General features: G+C 35.8%; 1 protein-coding gene across 2 annotated transcripts in view; it reads right to left on the bottom strand.

Annotated features, from left to right (window-relative positions):
* Positions 1-5,693: 5,693 nt before the first annotated feature.
* The window catches only part of LOC134532054 (probable multidrug resistance-associated protein lethal(2)03659), a 72,444-nt gene continuing 63,936 nt past the window's right edge, over positions 5,694-14,201 (bottom strand). For both annotated transcript variants that reach the window (XM_063368225.1, XM_063368226.1), the window contains exon 26: positions 5,694-11,549. In XM_063368225.1, coding sequence (XP_063224295.1) covers positions 11,526-11,549 — 24 coding nt within the window. In that variant the 3' untranslated portion in view covers positions 5,694-11,525. The remainder of the gene's footprint in view (positions 11,550-14,201) is intronic.

Raw genomic sequence — 14,201 nt, 5'->3', positions numbered from 1 at the left:
AAACTGAGTTATAAATCATCATCGACTAATCTGAAGAAACATTTGAAACGTAAACATTGATATAGTATGCTCACTAATGTACGTATGTTTTTTTATTTTTAATTTTTGATATAATCGTGAATTTTTAATGTATGAAAACACTAGTTACTAATTGTTTTCGAAAAAAGAAAGTCCATATGTTGATTACATCTGTTATTAGTGTCAACTGAGAATTTATTTGCATTTTAATAGCTGTTAGGTGCACAAATATAAATATTATATCTTGTATTAATGTAATTTTTAATATTAAAATTTCATTAGTTTTATTATTGAACGAGACTGTGCACGCACTGCGCACTGAGCGTACGTTGAAATGGGACAATAAACAAAACGACTCGTAACAATTTCGCTCTGCGCCTCTCCTTCAACGCCTTCCCCTGCGCTTCCTCCCCTACATTCTTTCCCTTCTTTATCCCTTATTCTTCGTGCTGCTCCCTCCCCTTTCACAAGCTCCGCCCAAGTGACCTGCGATCGGGTTCTGCGCACATTGGCTGTGGTGTTGTTCCAGGCAATTCTTAACTGATACTAAAGTACTTGATACTTGGATTTTACATTAAATGATAAGAACTGTTCCTTTTTTCTTCTGGGCAAAGCTGTGAGAGTAGATTCAAATACATCATTAACTTCCATAACACTTTTTGTACTTCCTTCAATCTTTTTAATTCCTTACTGAAAAATATTGAATTGGCTATGGACAAACCATAGGTATGCCTCACTTAAAGGATTATTAAAAAATGTTAACAAAATGTTTGGAGATTTTTTCTTGATTAAAATGAAATCCTTTAGAGCATAAAACAGTTTTAAAATTCGTTCTATTGCAGGCATCAAAGACAGCCAACGAGTTTTTTAATGTGCTAAAATAGTGCCATATTCGACGTCGACCATTTCACAAAATTCTTTTAGCCTCTCTGTTCGCACCGTGTATATAGAAAAATAAGAGAAGAGTTTGACAATAATAACTTCGATTTCACAGCTTAATCTATCTGCTGCTGTACAAATGGAGTTATGTAATATATGTGCAGGGCAACCCACACCTTCAATACCACCATGTAAAGTAGTTTTTAATTTTTTAGATACGTTGTTTTGTCCCTCTCTGTTCAAACCATCAAAATTTGTATTTGTATTATCACCACAAAATGCAATGCAACTGTTTTTATTTAACTTGAACTCATCAATGCAATTTAAGCAGAAACTAGATATCTCATCCGATGTTTCACACGGCAAAGAAGAAACTTTCAATAACTTTGACTGTATCCCTTCATTTATGTCAAAACACTGAACCACAAAAGGAAAGCTTTTTACAGCCTTGTGATTACTTGCATCAGTTGAAATGCCATAAAAAGGGGATTTATTCATCTGTTCAATACTAGTTTTCAAGCTGAATGGAGCTAAAACACCAGTTATCAGAGCTGACTGCTTTGTTCTGGCAGAGCTAAACTTAGATGCAATTGCAGAGTCACTAAACATAACACTGTTTAACTTACTGATACAGTCATTTGACCTGAAGCTGTGGTGGTGCTTGATCATATGAAAGGCATGAGTTAACTCAGCAGCTCTAACTTTCATTTATTCATTTGAATCGTGTTTTATAAAATAATTTTCAAGAGACTTACTGTTACTTGGGGCACTCAGTCTGTTCGTATGTTTCACTGATGCAATGTGTTGTTTTACATCTGAACGTCCACCATGAGCAATACTAAAAACTGACGTCGTCCGGGCCTGCGGCCCCTTTTAGCCCGATATGACACCGCCCAACCACCGTCTATTCAAACCTCCCGCTCGTGCGTGCGTGTGTGCGTGTTTCCAGCCCAGCAAGAGGGCGCCTAGAAGCAGTGCGCCGCACCCCTAAGTATGCTAATTAATATTGTAACCTTTTTTCTTTTTATTCTTTGGCCCCAGTGTCTTGTTGCAGTGTAATCATGTGTTTCTCCAGTTTAAATATTACAATTAATTATAAAACTATAGACTTGCCCGGGCGGACCCGAATAGGCACGGACTTGGACGAGGGTAGAAATGTTTTAGAATAATTCTTAATAACTACGTAAACATTAATGTATTTTAAATTGCCAGTAATTTTTATATAATTATTAATGTAATCTATTATTTACTTAACTTTCGCCGGGGCACGGAATCGTGGAGTGTTGTAACGGTAATTGTGTTCGGCGCGAAGGGCGCCATGTTGCCACCTGCAAACCATGATCTCACCCCAGTCTATCTCACCCGCCAGCCGAGGGCGGTCGTGTCGCTGCCTTGAGGCGACCACGTGTGTGGTCAGCCTCCTCTAAGCCGATTCGTGCCTCGGGCGTTTTCACAGTTGTACCAGTGAAGGAACGTGTACGGAAATAAATCGTGAGTAAAATAAACCAATTAACTGTGTTACGTGTCTCTGTGTTCGGGGGACCACGTGGGACCCCAACCTGGTCGGCGGCGTGTGGGACGCCCTGAGAGCCCACTGCGTGGTAGAAGCGTGCCCGACGCTGAGAGCGGGCTTAGGTAGGGTCGAGAGCGGCGCGTGTAATATCCAGAGGGCCAAATATCGCGCCACACACGGGCCACGTAACGCCCTGGGTTAGAGTCTCCAGCCAGGTCCACGTGCCCACTCACGTGGTGGCGCCCACTATTTAGTACCGATAATTTCTCCATAACACCGTACGCCCCCAAAACAGTATTGCAAACTTTGAACTCTGCTTCATTGTCATAGCTTCCATTTTTAATGTACTTCCATTCTTTAGAGTACTCCTCCTTAAACTTGTACTGACGCTTGGGCATAATTAGTAATTAATAACAATACGGTCACGGCGTTTAACAGACGGAAGTCCACGTAGAACTGGTTGGTCCCATCTTTTTTGGTGGTATCATTACAATCAGTGAAACTACATCAGTGCAAACAACTAGAGGGAGAACAAATTTTTTTTCACTAGAATAGAACCTCCAAGATAGTTTAATTACAATTAGAGCAGATCTGGGATAGTGAAAATTAATATAAGAGATACACTTTAGAAAATCATCTTTGTATGGAAAAAAAAAATAAGTATACCATCTGTACACTCCCATCTTGTAGCATGGAGTGACTTATCGTGTGATGTACAGTCCCAGCAAGCATGCATTCGCAGCACAGCACAGACACAACTCCAAGCAATTGCTATTCCGGTAGTTAACGCACAAGATTTTTGTATTTTATTTATTGTTTGATTATTCTCCAAATAAGTTTGGTTATTCCGAGATCTGACAGAATTAGGTTCTGCTGTTCATGCTACAAGAGTTTGCAATTTGAAGCTAGTAAATAATACTTTTTAAAATAAAAGAAGTGGAAATAAAAAAATATTCGACCACTTCAACTATTATATTAAACGAGAATTTTTGGGTTTGGTTTGGGATGCCAATAAATAGTAATTAATCAAAAAGCACAAGTTTTTTTTTTTTTATAATTGGTTATATTACATGAAATCCAGGCATACACATAAAACTATGCTACATGAAAAACAAAGGTTACAAAATATTATATACTCACTGTCTGTCCCAAGTTATTACAATAACTAGCACCACAGTAACTAAACATTACACTTAGTTTTAAATGAGCACTGCTGCCATTTGGTTTGCAGCCAATGCTTCAAAAGGCAGTAACAAGAGCCGGCACTCGTCAGATTCACGAGATGTACGCTTTTACAGCAATTATACGTACCTGAATGACAGTATGAGATCAAAACCTAAATATTTTTTTCTTTCTCTGAATACTGCATAGACATCTACACCATTTAAGTAAAACACTATTTAAGTAGGAATATTTCAAGTATACAAAAAAAATCAGAGATTTACATCATAATTTGGCACTCTGACGACCCCACAATCATTACTTTACTGTTTTGTATGATCATTAATTTCACCACAAACTGAAAGACGTTATCAATTCCATCCAAGAGCTAGATTAGATAGATAATCGACAACTCAGCACAATGAGACCCTTTGGGTACACCTCCCCCCCCCCCCCCCCCTCCACCCACAAAATAAGCCAAAAATATTTATGTATCTAAGTGTGATCATAATTGAGTGGTTCATCTGAGCAGGTAACTGTTACTATGTTACCACCTCCACAGTCTGAGAAAGGAATTTGCACTCACTGTTAAGTTACAAGGCGCTGGGTGTTGAGTGTTACTTTTGCAAATATCTCCCTGGTCAAATAAATAATATAATGGTACATTAAAAATGTGTTAATTTCGAACTGGAAGTGTGTGGAACTAGACTTTGTGCATACAATAATACTTTTTGACATGTGCACCCTTTATTTTATTTTTAATAAATCTATATTTGAAGAAATAGTACTTCTTTAGGAGACAAGTTCTCTTAAAATTTATTTCATTTTTGTGCTTGAAAGGATTAAAATATTACTTCAGAAAAATAAACTTAAAACAAATTGATGTGGTGATGGTCAAAAAATACCTTAAACAAGAATTTAGTAATTTCAGTAAATTTACGAGTAAATTTTCCAATACTAAAATAACTTGTAAATATGGTTCCACTGAACATCTATGTATCCACATACTAATTACATGTCAGAAATTACTCTCAGGACAAATTTCAAAACATATTTCAATTATAAATACAGTACAGTACAATAGTTATACTTCTAACAATCAAATATACAGTCTAGCAAACATTTTCTTTGTATATTAATACGATTAGCATTTTTATTCACAAGAAAAAAAATCAGTTGCAAATGTGTACACAAATAGCCACAACAAAATGCACAATGTATGCTTAACATTGGATAATATCCCTGAAAGACCACAGCACAGCAAAGGAAATTCCAGTCTCCAAAATTGACATTCTCAGGCGTGGTCAGTTACAACTCCACTAACATTATACGTAGAATGGCACAAAGAGGCACTAATACCACCACAACAGATATCACACAATTCAATCCTTTGGTATTAAAACAACCTCAATCACATAATACATAGTGGTGATTAACAGCACTCGTAAGTACAATAAAACTAACAACATGAATGCCACTCTTGCAAAAACATTATTTCACCCTGTTTTTAAATTTTTCACAAATGTGGCTTTCACGCAATCACAGTGAAATACAAGACACCTTGCCCATTTCTAATACTGGTTACATAATTAAATAAATGCAGAACAACTGTTAAGAACAGAACCAATGAAAGGTTTGGAAGATGATCACTGGAGAAATATTTGCTGTACGTACATAAACTTTTTAACATAATGTGCATTTTTAAAATTCTACTACACAAAGCAATAGGGATGATTCCTAGAAAAATAAATTTTGTCCTTTCATATGTCGCATATACAACCAGACAAAATGTTATTTTAGAGTTAATTTTAGCAACTTTGAACATGACTGTTGTGTGTATGCTGTCAACATTTTATAATTGTGGCACGTCCAGTAGAGATTCTTCTTGTTATTTTGGTGGAAAAAAAAGTCCACTTAAATAATTTTCAGTTAACATTTGGTATCTTTGAATCTAAAATAAATACATATGTTAAATATGATGATGAGTAATTCATCCATAGCAGCTGCATAACATTTAAGAACAATTAATATAAAATATCAATGTCTTTGCTGCTATCTACATTAGAATACATTGACTGGAGGTATCTGTGTCCCCATTTAGCCAATGTTGATGCATTAAATGTTTTTTTTTTTTTTTTTTAGCTTTAATGTGTCTATTACACTACATGCTGCCTTTCATGTGTTCACAACTTAAAAAAAAAAACAGTAACACTGTATTTTTGTATTAAAGTCCTCAAAACAAACCCATTGAAATTAAATTTGTATAATTTTCAATTACCTGAATAAAGTTATATTTATCATGTACAGGTGATTTTAACTACAGTAATGTTCTACAACTTCTCTCAAAAACGTATCACCATTAATATAGCAGTAGTAGTGGGGTTGGTGTTTCACTAGTAACTTATTTCCCTTGCAGGCAACATTCCTGGCAAGGGAAAGACCGGACGTAAACAGCGGATTACGTTATTGCCGCAGGGCAACGAGATCACAATGAGTCATCATCGATCGTCTGTGATATTGGAAAAATTAGAACAATCAAGTGTGTCAGATTTATCAGTCTTTTCGGAAATGCTCAGCAGTGATTTCAATTAACATAAAACTGAAGCAACATAATTGTGAATTTTATTTCTCAGACTTAAGTTTTAAAATTTAATCAATTCAATTATGAAGAATGTAATGTTGCAGAACCCTGCCCTCCTAATTAAATAATTTTTCTTTTAAACTATTTTTATGCATGTAAATATTTCTTAAAAAATCTTTTTAATGATATTTTACCGTTTGTTATATATTTTAGGGTTGATATTTTTTGCTTGCTATGTGTTTTAAGAAGGTATTTATTATTTTATTAGACATTTTCAATCAATACTATTTTTTATGTAATTATTCACAAGGAAGTCGCTGTTCTAGATTTTTACCTGTTTAGGCCTACTTATTCAGGTTTTTCTCAATAAGTTTAATTTTGTAAAGTAATTGGTATTATAATTATTATTCTTAATTTTTATTAACGTGTTGTAATATAATTATAAATCACGGGACTGTGTCTGGGCTGGAGTGGTGGTTAGAAAGAGAGGCATGAGAGGCCTGTAAGTGGGAGTGAGAAAGGAACAGTGCTTCCCCGCCAACCGAGATAAAGACGGTAATTCCCCCCCTGCATGGGAACTGAGTGATAACTGCTGTCTCACGGTGTGGGAGAGAGAACGAGAATGGAAGTCCCCGATTTCTATGTGAAATTGAAAAGAGACAGATTAGGGGAAGTCCAGAGTTCTGTATGTAAAAGATTTTTTCATGTGTTGTAACTTGTTCTGTGATTGGCTAATATCTGTAGCGTGAATGAAGAGTGCGTGTGATTGGTCGGTGAGGTCAGGTGACTTCTCCTCCCTGCGTGGAGAAGAGTGTGGCCAGATTTCACCAGTCGTCTATCGAACGCTGGACGAGTAGGTCGCGTTCGATGGCTTCTCGCTAAATTATAATGTAATTTATGAAGAGATAATTTCACGTTGGTGGTCGGAGCCAGGCCTATTATTAAATCAACCTAATTTTTTATATATTTCGTTTCGGGTATAATTATAAATTACGGCCACCTTCGTAGGCGTTTTGGCTCGGGGCGAGATTCGTTTTCGCTGGGTGCGGCCCTGTTCCAGGTCGCGCCATCTTCGTGTACTTGCAGTAAAACATTACTGAAGGACTTCATCTACGCTATTATTTTTCGGTAATTTCTCGTCATGCGAGCTACCAGCAGTTTTTCGACGGGCAGACGTATGTGGACTGAATGAGTAACCTCTTTTGAAAGTGTTTGAAATCGTCTGTGCAACATTCTATTTAAAAAAAAAAATAAAAACATCAAAATTTGCAATCGGCGTTTAACTGTTTTATTTTGTATATAACAAACCGTTATCAGAATAAACATGTTTTTAGTTTAAATACATTTTTTTTATAAAAAATTTTTTTCTAAGGGTATTTTCATGTTACATTATGCTGAAATATGATGCAAGATACCGTATTTAATCGCATAATGTCCGCCATCGCATAATGTCCACACCTTTCTTTTTAAATAGGTACTTGAAATGGAATTTTTTACAGCATAAAGTCCGCACCAGACAAAGCAACCTCGGCCACCCCTGAAAGGCACAGTAACGGGATGGAAAATTACAGACGCTGTCAACAATGCTTTGACCTTGAGTTGTTCATTTCTCCGGAGCGGTCGCTGAGAGGGTTTTGTAGCGTGGTGAAACCGTCCAGACTCAGAAACTCGCATTCCACTGCGCAGCTGCCTGCGACGTCACGCCAGTTGCAAGGGGATGGGCTATATATAGCACAAGTCAGTACACGTCAACTCACACTACGTCACAAAGTAGGGGAGGTAGCGGAGAAGTGGTGGGGGTACATGCGCAGGTTTTTTTTTATACACACAGTGGGCAAGGGAGAGGGAGGGAGGCTCGCCGGCACCGGCTAATGCAGACATTAGACATTTGCCCTGTGCCGTCAGTGGCCATCTCAATGAAAGATTAAAAAAATATCTTTTCACGCAAAGCGTGCGCACACGCGAGTGAGAGAAGAAAAAAAATATGAGTGGCGTCTTCCACTAATCGCCGGCACCCAATTATCTCGTCACCTGTCACATTTCTCACGTCCGCTGCGGAGGGTCGCCAGTCACCAGCGCTCTGCTAGTAAACTAATTATGAGAGAACAATCTTTTTACTCTACACAAAACGTAAAATTTTGAGGGAAAAATTTTCTTTTTCCGGACTTCACCTCATAATGTCCGCACCTCATTTTTTTTGGTCAAAAATGTAGCCTAATTACTGTGGACATTATGCGAGTAAATACGGTACTTTTATTTTTAACACAAACAATGCAGATCTTAAAAAAAAGAAAATTATTAAAAAAATGTCTAGAGATCACAATATTTCAATGGCACGCCAAAACTATGTGTCACTGATACCACACTACATCCACAGCTCCAGTACTGTAGAGGCGCGACGTCTTGGCGGGTCGACTCCCTAGAGCTCAGCGACCTTGTAATCAACACGTCCCGCCTTTCCTGCTCCGCAGATAACAACGGCCTGGAAGTCTTCATGCCGTTCGGAAAACATTGGCCGAGAACAATCTCACGTACGGTGCAACACAGCGCAGATCTTAATGATACAAAGATGCGATAATGCTTTACGGTAATTTATCATTTAAAGGTAGTGCACTATTTGCTCGACTGGGCAGCTTAGTTAAACATAGTTAAACATAGATATACAATACTTTAAAAGTTAAGAACTAAATTTGTAATTTATTGTGGGTTGCTGTAGGAAACACAATTAATTAAGACTTGCAGCTAACTCCCTCGCTGATGCTTTCTTTTCCATTTGGTTTGGCTGAAATGTGAAGACGATCGACATGACACTTTCACGCACGTCAAGAACCTTACCACTTTTATGCACTCGGGTTGGTATTTTTTCCATGATAGCAGTCTGAAAGAAACATTAGTCATTTCGAGGGGGCCGAAAACCATATTTCTAACAAACCATCCTCGCGTAGCAATATCGGCTACACTTGTAGCTAACGGCAATAACGTTATATAACTGACTATTCACGTATCTTGCAAATTTGTACCCTTGAAGAAATATGTTTATGAACGCATACAATATTTAAAGTACTCCATGTACGTTTTTTATATTCCAATTAGATATGTGTAAACGATTATCATAATTCACTGCACACCACAGCTGTCGCTACGATCGGCATACGTTTAAAAGATGTTTTGCGTTTACATAGTACAGAAACCCTTCAAAAATGTACGAATCCATAACAAATATTGTTTTAAAAACAGTTTGAATTGATAGAAAACATTTTCACATGATTAGTAAACATTTGTAAATTTTTAAACAATTTCCCGAAAAATTCGGGAGTAATAAAATTCCCGCCCGGCATTTCGGGAAGCCCATTTTCCCGACTTTTTTCACAAAGTGTCGGGATCCCGCACACCCCTAATTAAGATAATTGGGGCGAGTTCGGGTATTCATGGAACCAAACCAAAATCGAAAATTTCAGGTACCCGCACACCCCTAGTATTTTCACATTTTTTGTAATAAAAAAAATTGTCAGCCCATCCTGAATTCCCCCCCTCCCCCACAGAGCACACACACATCCAACCCTGCGCATGAATTCAGCGAATGTTGGTGTTGCGCATCATTTGGTATAAAAACTGCACGTTTATAAACTTTTAAAGAAAAATTTACTTTCAATTACGTTTTTTCTTTCTGAAATTCCAACCAAACAAACACAAAAGCCTATTCTCACTCTTCGGGGATGACAAAGACTTCAATTTATGCAGTACTGTATTTTGAAACCTAAAATTACGTAGGTTTTACTGTAATATTGTGTAATACTGTATTCTCTTGTACACGTGCACATTACAAACCTATGTAATTAAGTGTTAGTTACATAATGCAGAGATTTTAAACATTATTTATGGCTTTAATTTGCTAAATTCAGTGAAGTTGTCTTAATGCATTTACTCATGCAAAACACCACTTGATCATTTTGCATGTCTTGTTGAAAGAACTTTTTGTTTTAACAATAAATTCTCTCCTGATTTTTACAAATAATCAAATATTGAAATGTTTCCATAAAAAAAATCAGGAAACATCCCTATTGCTTACAATGTCAAATACGTACCATCCTAAGGCTATTAGATGCAACAAAAATAAAAATAACGAGTAGCAACTACGAATTATACAAGCACATAAAAAAAAAAAATACAAACAGTGAAGAATAACATATCATGGTGTATCCATTTTCTATAAGTATGGGAACAAATAGGATTTTTAGGAATATGACATCAAAAGAACTAAAAATATTTCTCTGTGTAGTTCATATACAATACAGAAAACTATATGATAAGGCACAATTGTACCTGCAAGATTTCAGATCCACAATATGACCAATAAACAATACTTTTGTTATTATAAAATAATAAATACACAGATCTAATGATTTTTTTCTACATTTCATACCTAAGCTTAGCAAAGTTACAAAAAACACCTTTCATTCTGACCCATGCCTAGTCAATTCAGGCATATTTTTTAAGATTTTGACAATATTCTCATTAAAGTGATATAGAGCCATCAACAGTTTCATATATAAAATTATGGGCGTATTGCTAACGTATTCTGTATTTGTGAATTTGCATCTGAAAATGGCAAAAACTTGTCACTAATACCTACTAAGAACACTCCATGAACACTCTTAGAAATATTTTTATACTCAAATAATCATAATAATGAAGAGATCTGACCTTTAAGTAGACAAAGTTCAAAATTATCACATACAAGATTCAACAGAAGATTATGACAGAACATCCACTTCTCACAAACTAAACTAAACAAAAAAAAAATTAAAATTTTTACCAAATATAAGTAGTGTTTACAAATACATTTTCTACAATAAACACACAAAAAAAGTTCCAACTAATGAACATGAATCAACAATAATTACAATAATATTCCACTAAAAAAAAAACATTAAAATGTATTAAGTAATAGTTTCCTGACTGACTAAAATCCTTACTATCATTATTGTTTTCAAATTTTTAAATGAACAAAGGTTGGCAGTTTAGAGTAATACTGGCCAACATGTCCATAACCCTGTAGTACAATTGAAGCATTCTACTGAAAGTTTAAACTTTGTGGTGAACCCTGCTGACGTAAGGGCAAGACACAAGCAGGCCTCCAGTGATCTATGGAGAACACAAGAACCGCCCAAGTACACACACTGATCAGCTGACAACTAGCAAGAGCATGTTCGTGCTGCCACCCAACTGCTCGGAAGCTCAGGCTCAGCTTTGACACCACAATGGACGGTGGGTTACACTTTGCGGTCTGCAGAAATAATTTGCAAACCTTTGTCCCTAAACCCCCAAATGTAGAGGTTGTTTTGCAGTAGAGAAGTGGCATGTTACGCGGTTCTAGCTCGCCTTGTCGTGGTAACTCTGAAACACAGACAAATCATGATCGACTTACCAGCAGCAAAGTTATGCAGTGGTAGTTACAATTCATTTGACGTGAGCAAAAAAAACGAGTGCCTTTGAGAGCAAACTCTGGGGGAAAGTTACACCTCAACACTTGCCAAATTTTAATGGGAACCTCCTGGTGCAAAAACATCCACAGTCAAGACGGAGGCCAGGCAAACTCAAAAATGATGCTCCATGCAGGAGCATTTTATAACAAACTAGTCGTGGTATTCATCAACGACTAGAGTGATATTTTTCAGTAATAATTTATCGATCGCCTGTTTGATCTTTCATGAAAAACCTTTTGGTACCCATAAAAAAATTAAATGAAAAAGAACCACAGATGTGCTGCAATAAGGGTCAGTATGCCATACTTTAAAAATAAATAAAGTAAAAAAATGAGCTTTTAATGCCATGTATAACAATTAATCATTTTTTATGCTCCTAACTGTTTAACCACTAGATCGAGGCAAGGACATAAATTACTGGAACCCTGGGGACGTTCTGTCACATATTCCATGACGACATTGAAGGAGTAATAAACCCCAGTCGTCGAAACAACCATGATGCAGCTGGCGAACTAAATTGCTTGCCACATTCATGCAGTCGCGTCTATTTTTTTCCGGCAAAGTTTGGCTGTTAAGCTTTTCGTGGTACCAAGATTAGATTTACCGTTCTTGTATTGGTGCTGGTTAATTCATTGAGAACCTTCGGAATCGGGAACTGAGAACAGACTGACGCATCACTATTCAGTAGATGTGAAGGTGTTTGACGTCAAAGAAAATTTGTGTGATTAAGGGAATTAAATTATGAGAAAATATTGATAGTAAGTTTAATGTTTTTCTAGTTCTAATTTATTCAAACTTTATAGTTCACTAGTTGGTAATACTGACGGAGACCATTCTTCTAGAAAATGATCCACAATTCCTTTTTTTTATATGTACCCGACATATTTTCAAATTTTTCAAAGAGAGTGTTGTGATACATTATGTAATTTACAAGTAGTTCACCATTTTAATGAGTAGTTAAGTTAGGTTGTCTTCATTAAACATGCTATATAATATTGATTAAGGACAGTTTTTCCGGTCAAAATAGCTAACTTTAAAATTTGTAGTGTCTAACTAACACATCCAAACAGGATTTTTTAAGTAGATATCCCAACTAAAAACAACTTATTACAATTTAATGCCAGTTTTTACGTACCTAATATAACCAGTCAACTGGTAAACTACTTTTATTACAATGCCCTCTTATAGGACTTGAAAACTTATCAACAAAATTTAATTTTTGAAATTTCATGACAAAAGGCTCTCCAAAATAACATTTCAACTATTGAGTTTATTTAAAACAATCAAATTTTAAAAAGACCCATTGCCGCATAATCTACAAAAATATACTTTTGAGAAATTGATTTTATATTTTACCCCGAAAAATCATTATATTCTCCCTTTAGTACTTTTTTAGTGCCATTAAATGGATGGCCAAAAATCATGGACATTAAATTATAACCTTATTGACATTACAAATGTAAAAAAATAGAAAATTAACTCAGTATTAATCTTCTTTTATTTTGCCATTTTCTGGTTGGAAAGAAATGTCCTGACTTCAAAAACGAGAATACTTAGGCATCTTCAAACATCACGTCAAGAATTTCTTTACAAAAAAAAAGGCATTAAATTGCTTGTAAAATAAATACGTAATAACATTTGTTGTAGATTAAAATAAAGTAGTGTTGTGCGAGATCTCGAACCTCGAGAAAAATTTCGAGAAATATTGCATTCTCGAACAGCGAGCGAGAAAAATAATTTCTCGAAAAAAAAAAAAAAAAACGAGAATTTTTTTTGGTACCGGTAACAACTCAATTTGGTATGGAAACTAAATTTGATATTGATAGTTGTATTTTTATATTTTGAACATTACACACACACACTGCCATTATTTTAGTTTAAATGTTTTAAAAATACCAAACGCGTCTGCCTGTTTGGACGAAAAATGATTTGGCGGAACACAAAGCAAACATGATGCAATCATCATTAAGAGATATTAGACTAGCCGATAGTCAACTATCCAAAACCTTTATCAATAACCGAAACTGTGAATAAACACTGTCATATGAAATTCCAATTTATCCTGAAAGAAAAACTGCTGTATTTAATTTTTAAATTACGTAAGCGTAATACATAATAAAATACGTTCGAACCTAACCTACAAAATCGGTTTCGTTTACATACACGTTATTACGGTAAAGTTATTAAAAGCATTACCTTTAATGTAGTCATAATATATTGTTCGGTAATGTTTAATAGCATACTGAAATGTTGATTACGGCAAAATACAAAATTTACTTTTTAACGAACAAAAGGGAATGGTGGTCATGCTGCCAGACCGAGTCTGCTTCGCTGTTCCGTTTCTTATTTCATTTCCAATAAAAGACTGTGCCAGTCAAGTGATTTTAAATGGACTGGAATGTAAAGGAATGGATTGAACACGCAGAACAATTCACGCCCTTGTATTACGTAAAATTACGTGAATGTGTGTGTTCAAACCCGTTGAAAAGGCAGAATAAATAGTATGTTCATCCCATTTCCCTTTCCACCTTTGTTTCACTCAGTCGTAAGACGTCACGAATAA

Source organism: Bacillus rossius, chromosome 5 (genome assembly GCF_032445375.1).
Source record: "Bacillus rossius redtenbacheri isolate Brsri chromosome 5, Brsri_v3, whole genome shotgun sequence".
NCBI lineage: Eukaryota > Metazoa > Arthropoda > Insecta > Phasmatodea > Bacillidae > Bacillus > Bacillus rossius.
The sequence above is the reverse complement of the archived record's forward strand: the minus strand, read 5'-3'. Positions and strand labels throughout refer to the sequence as shown.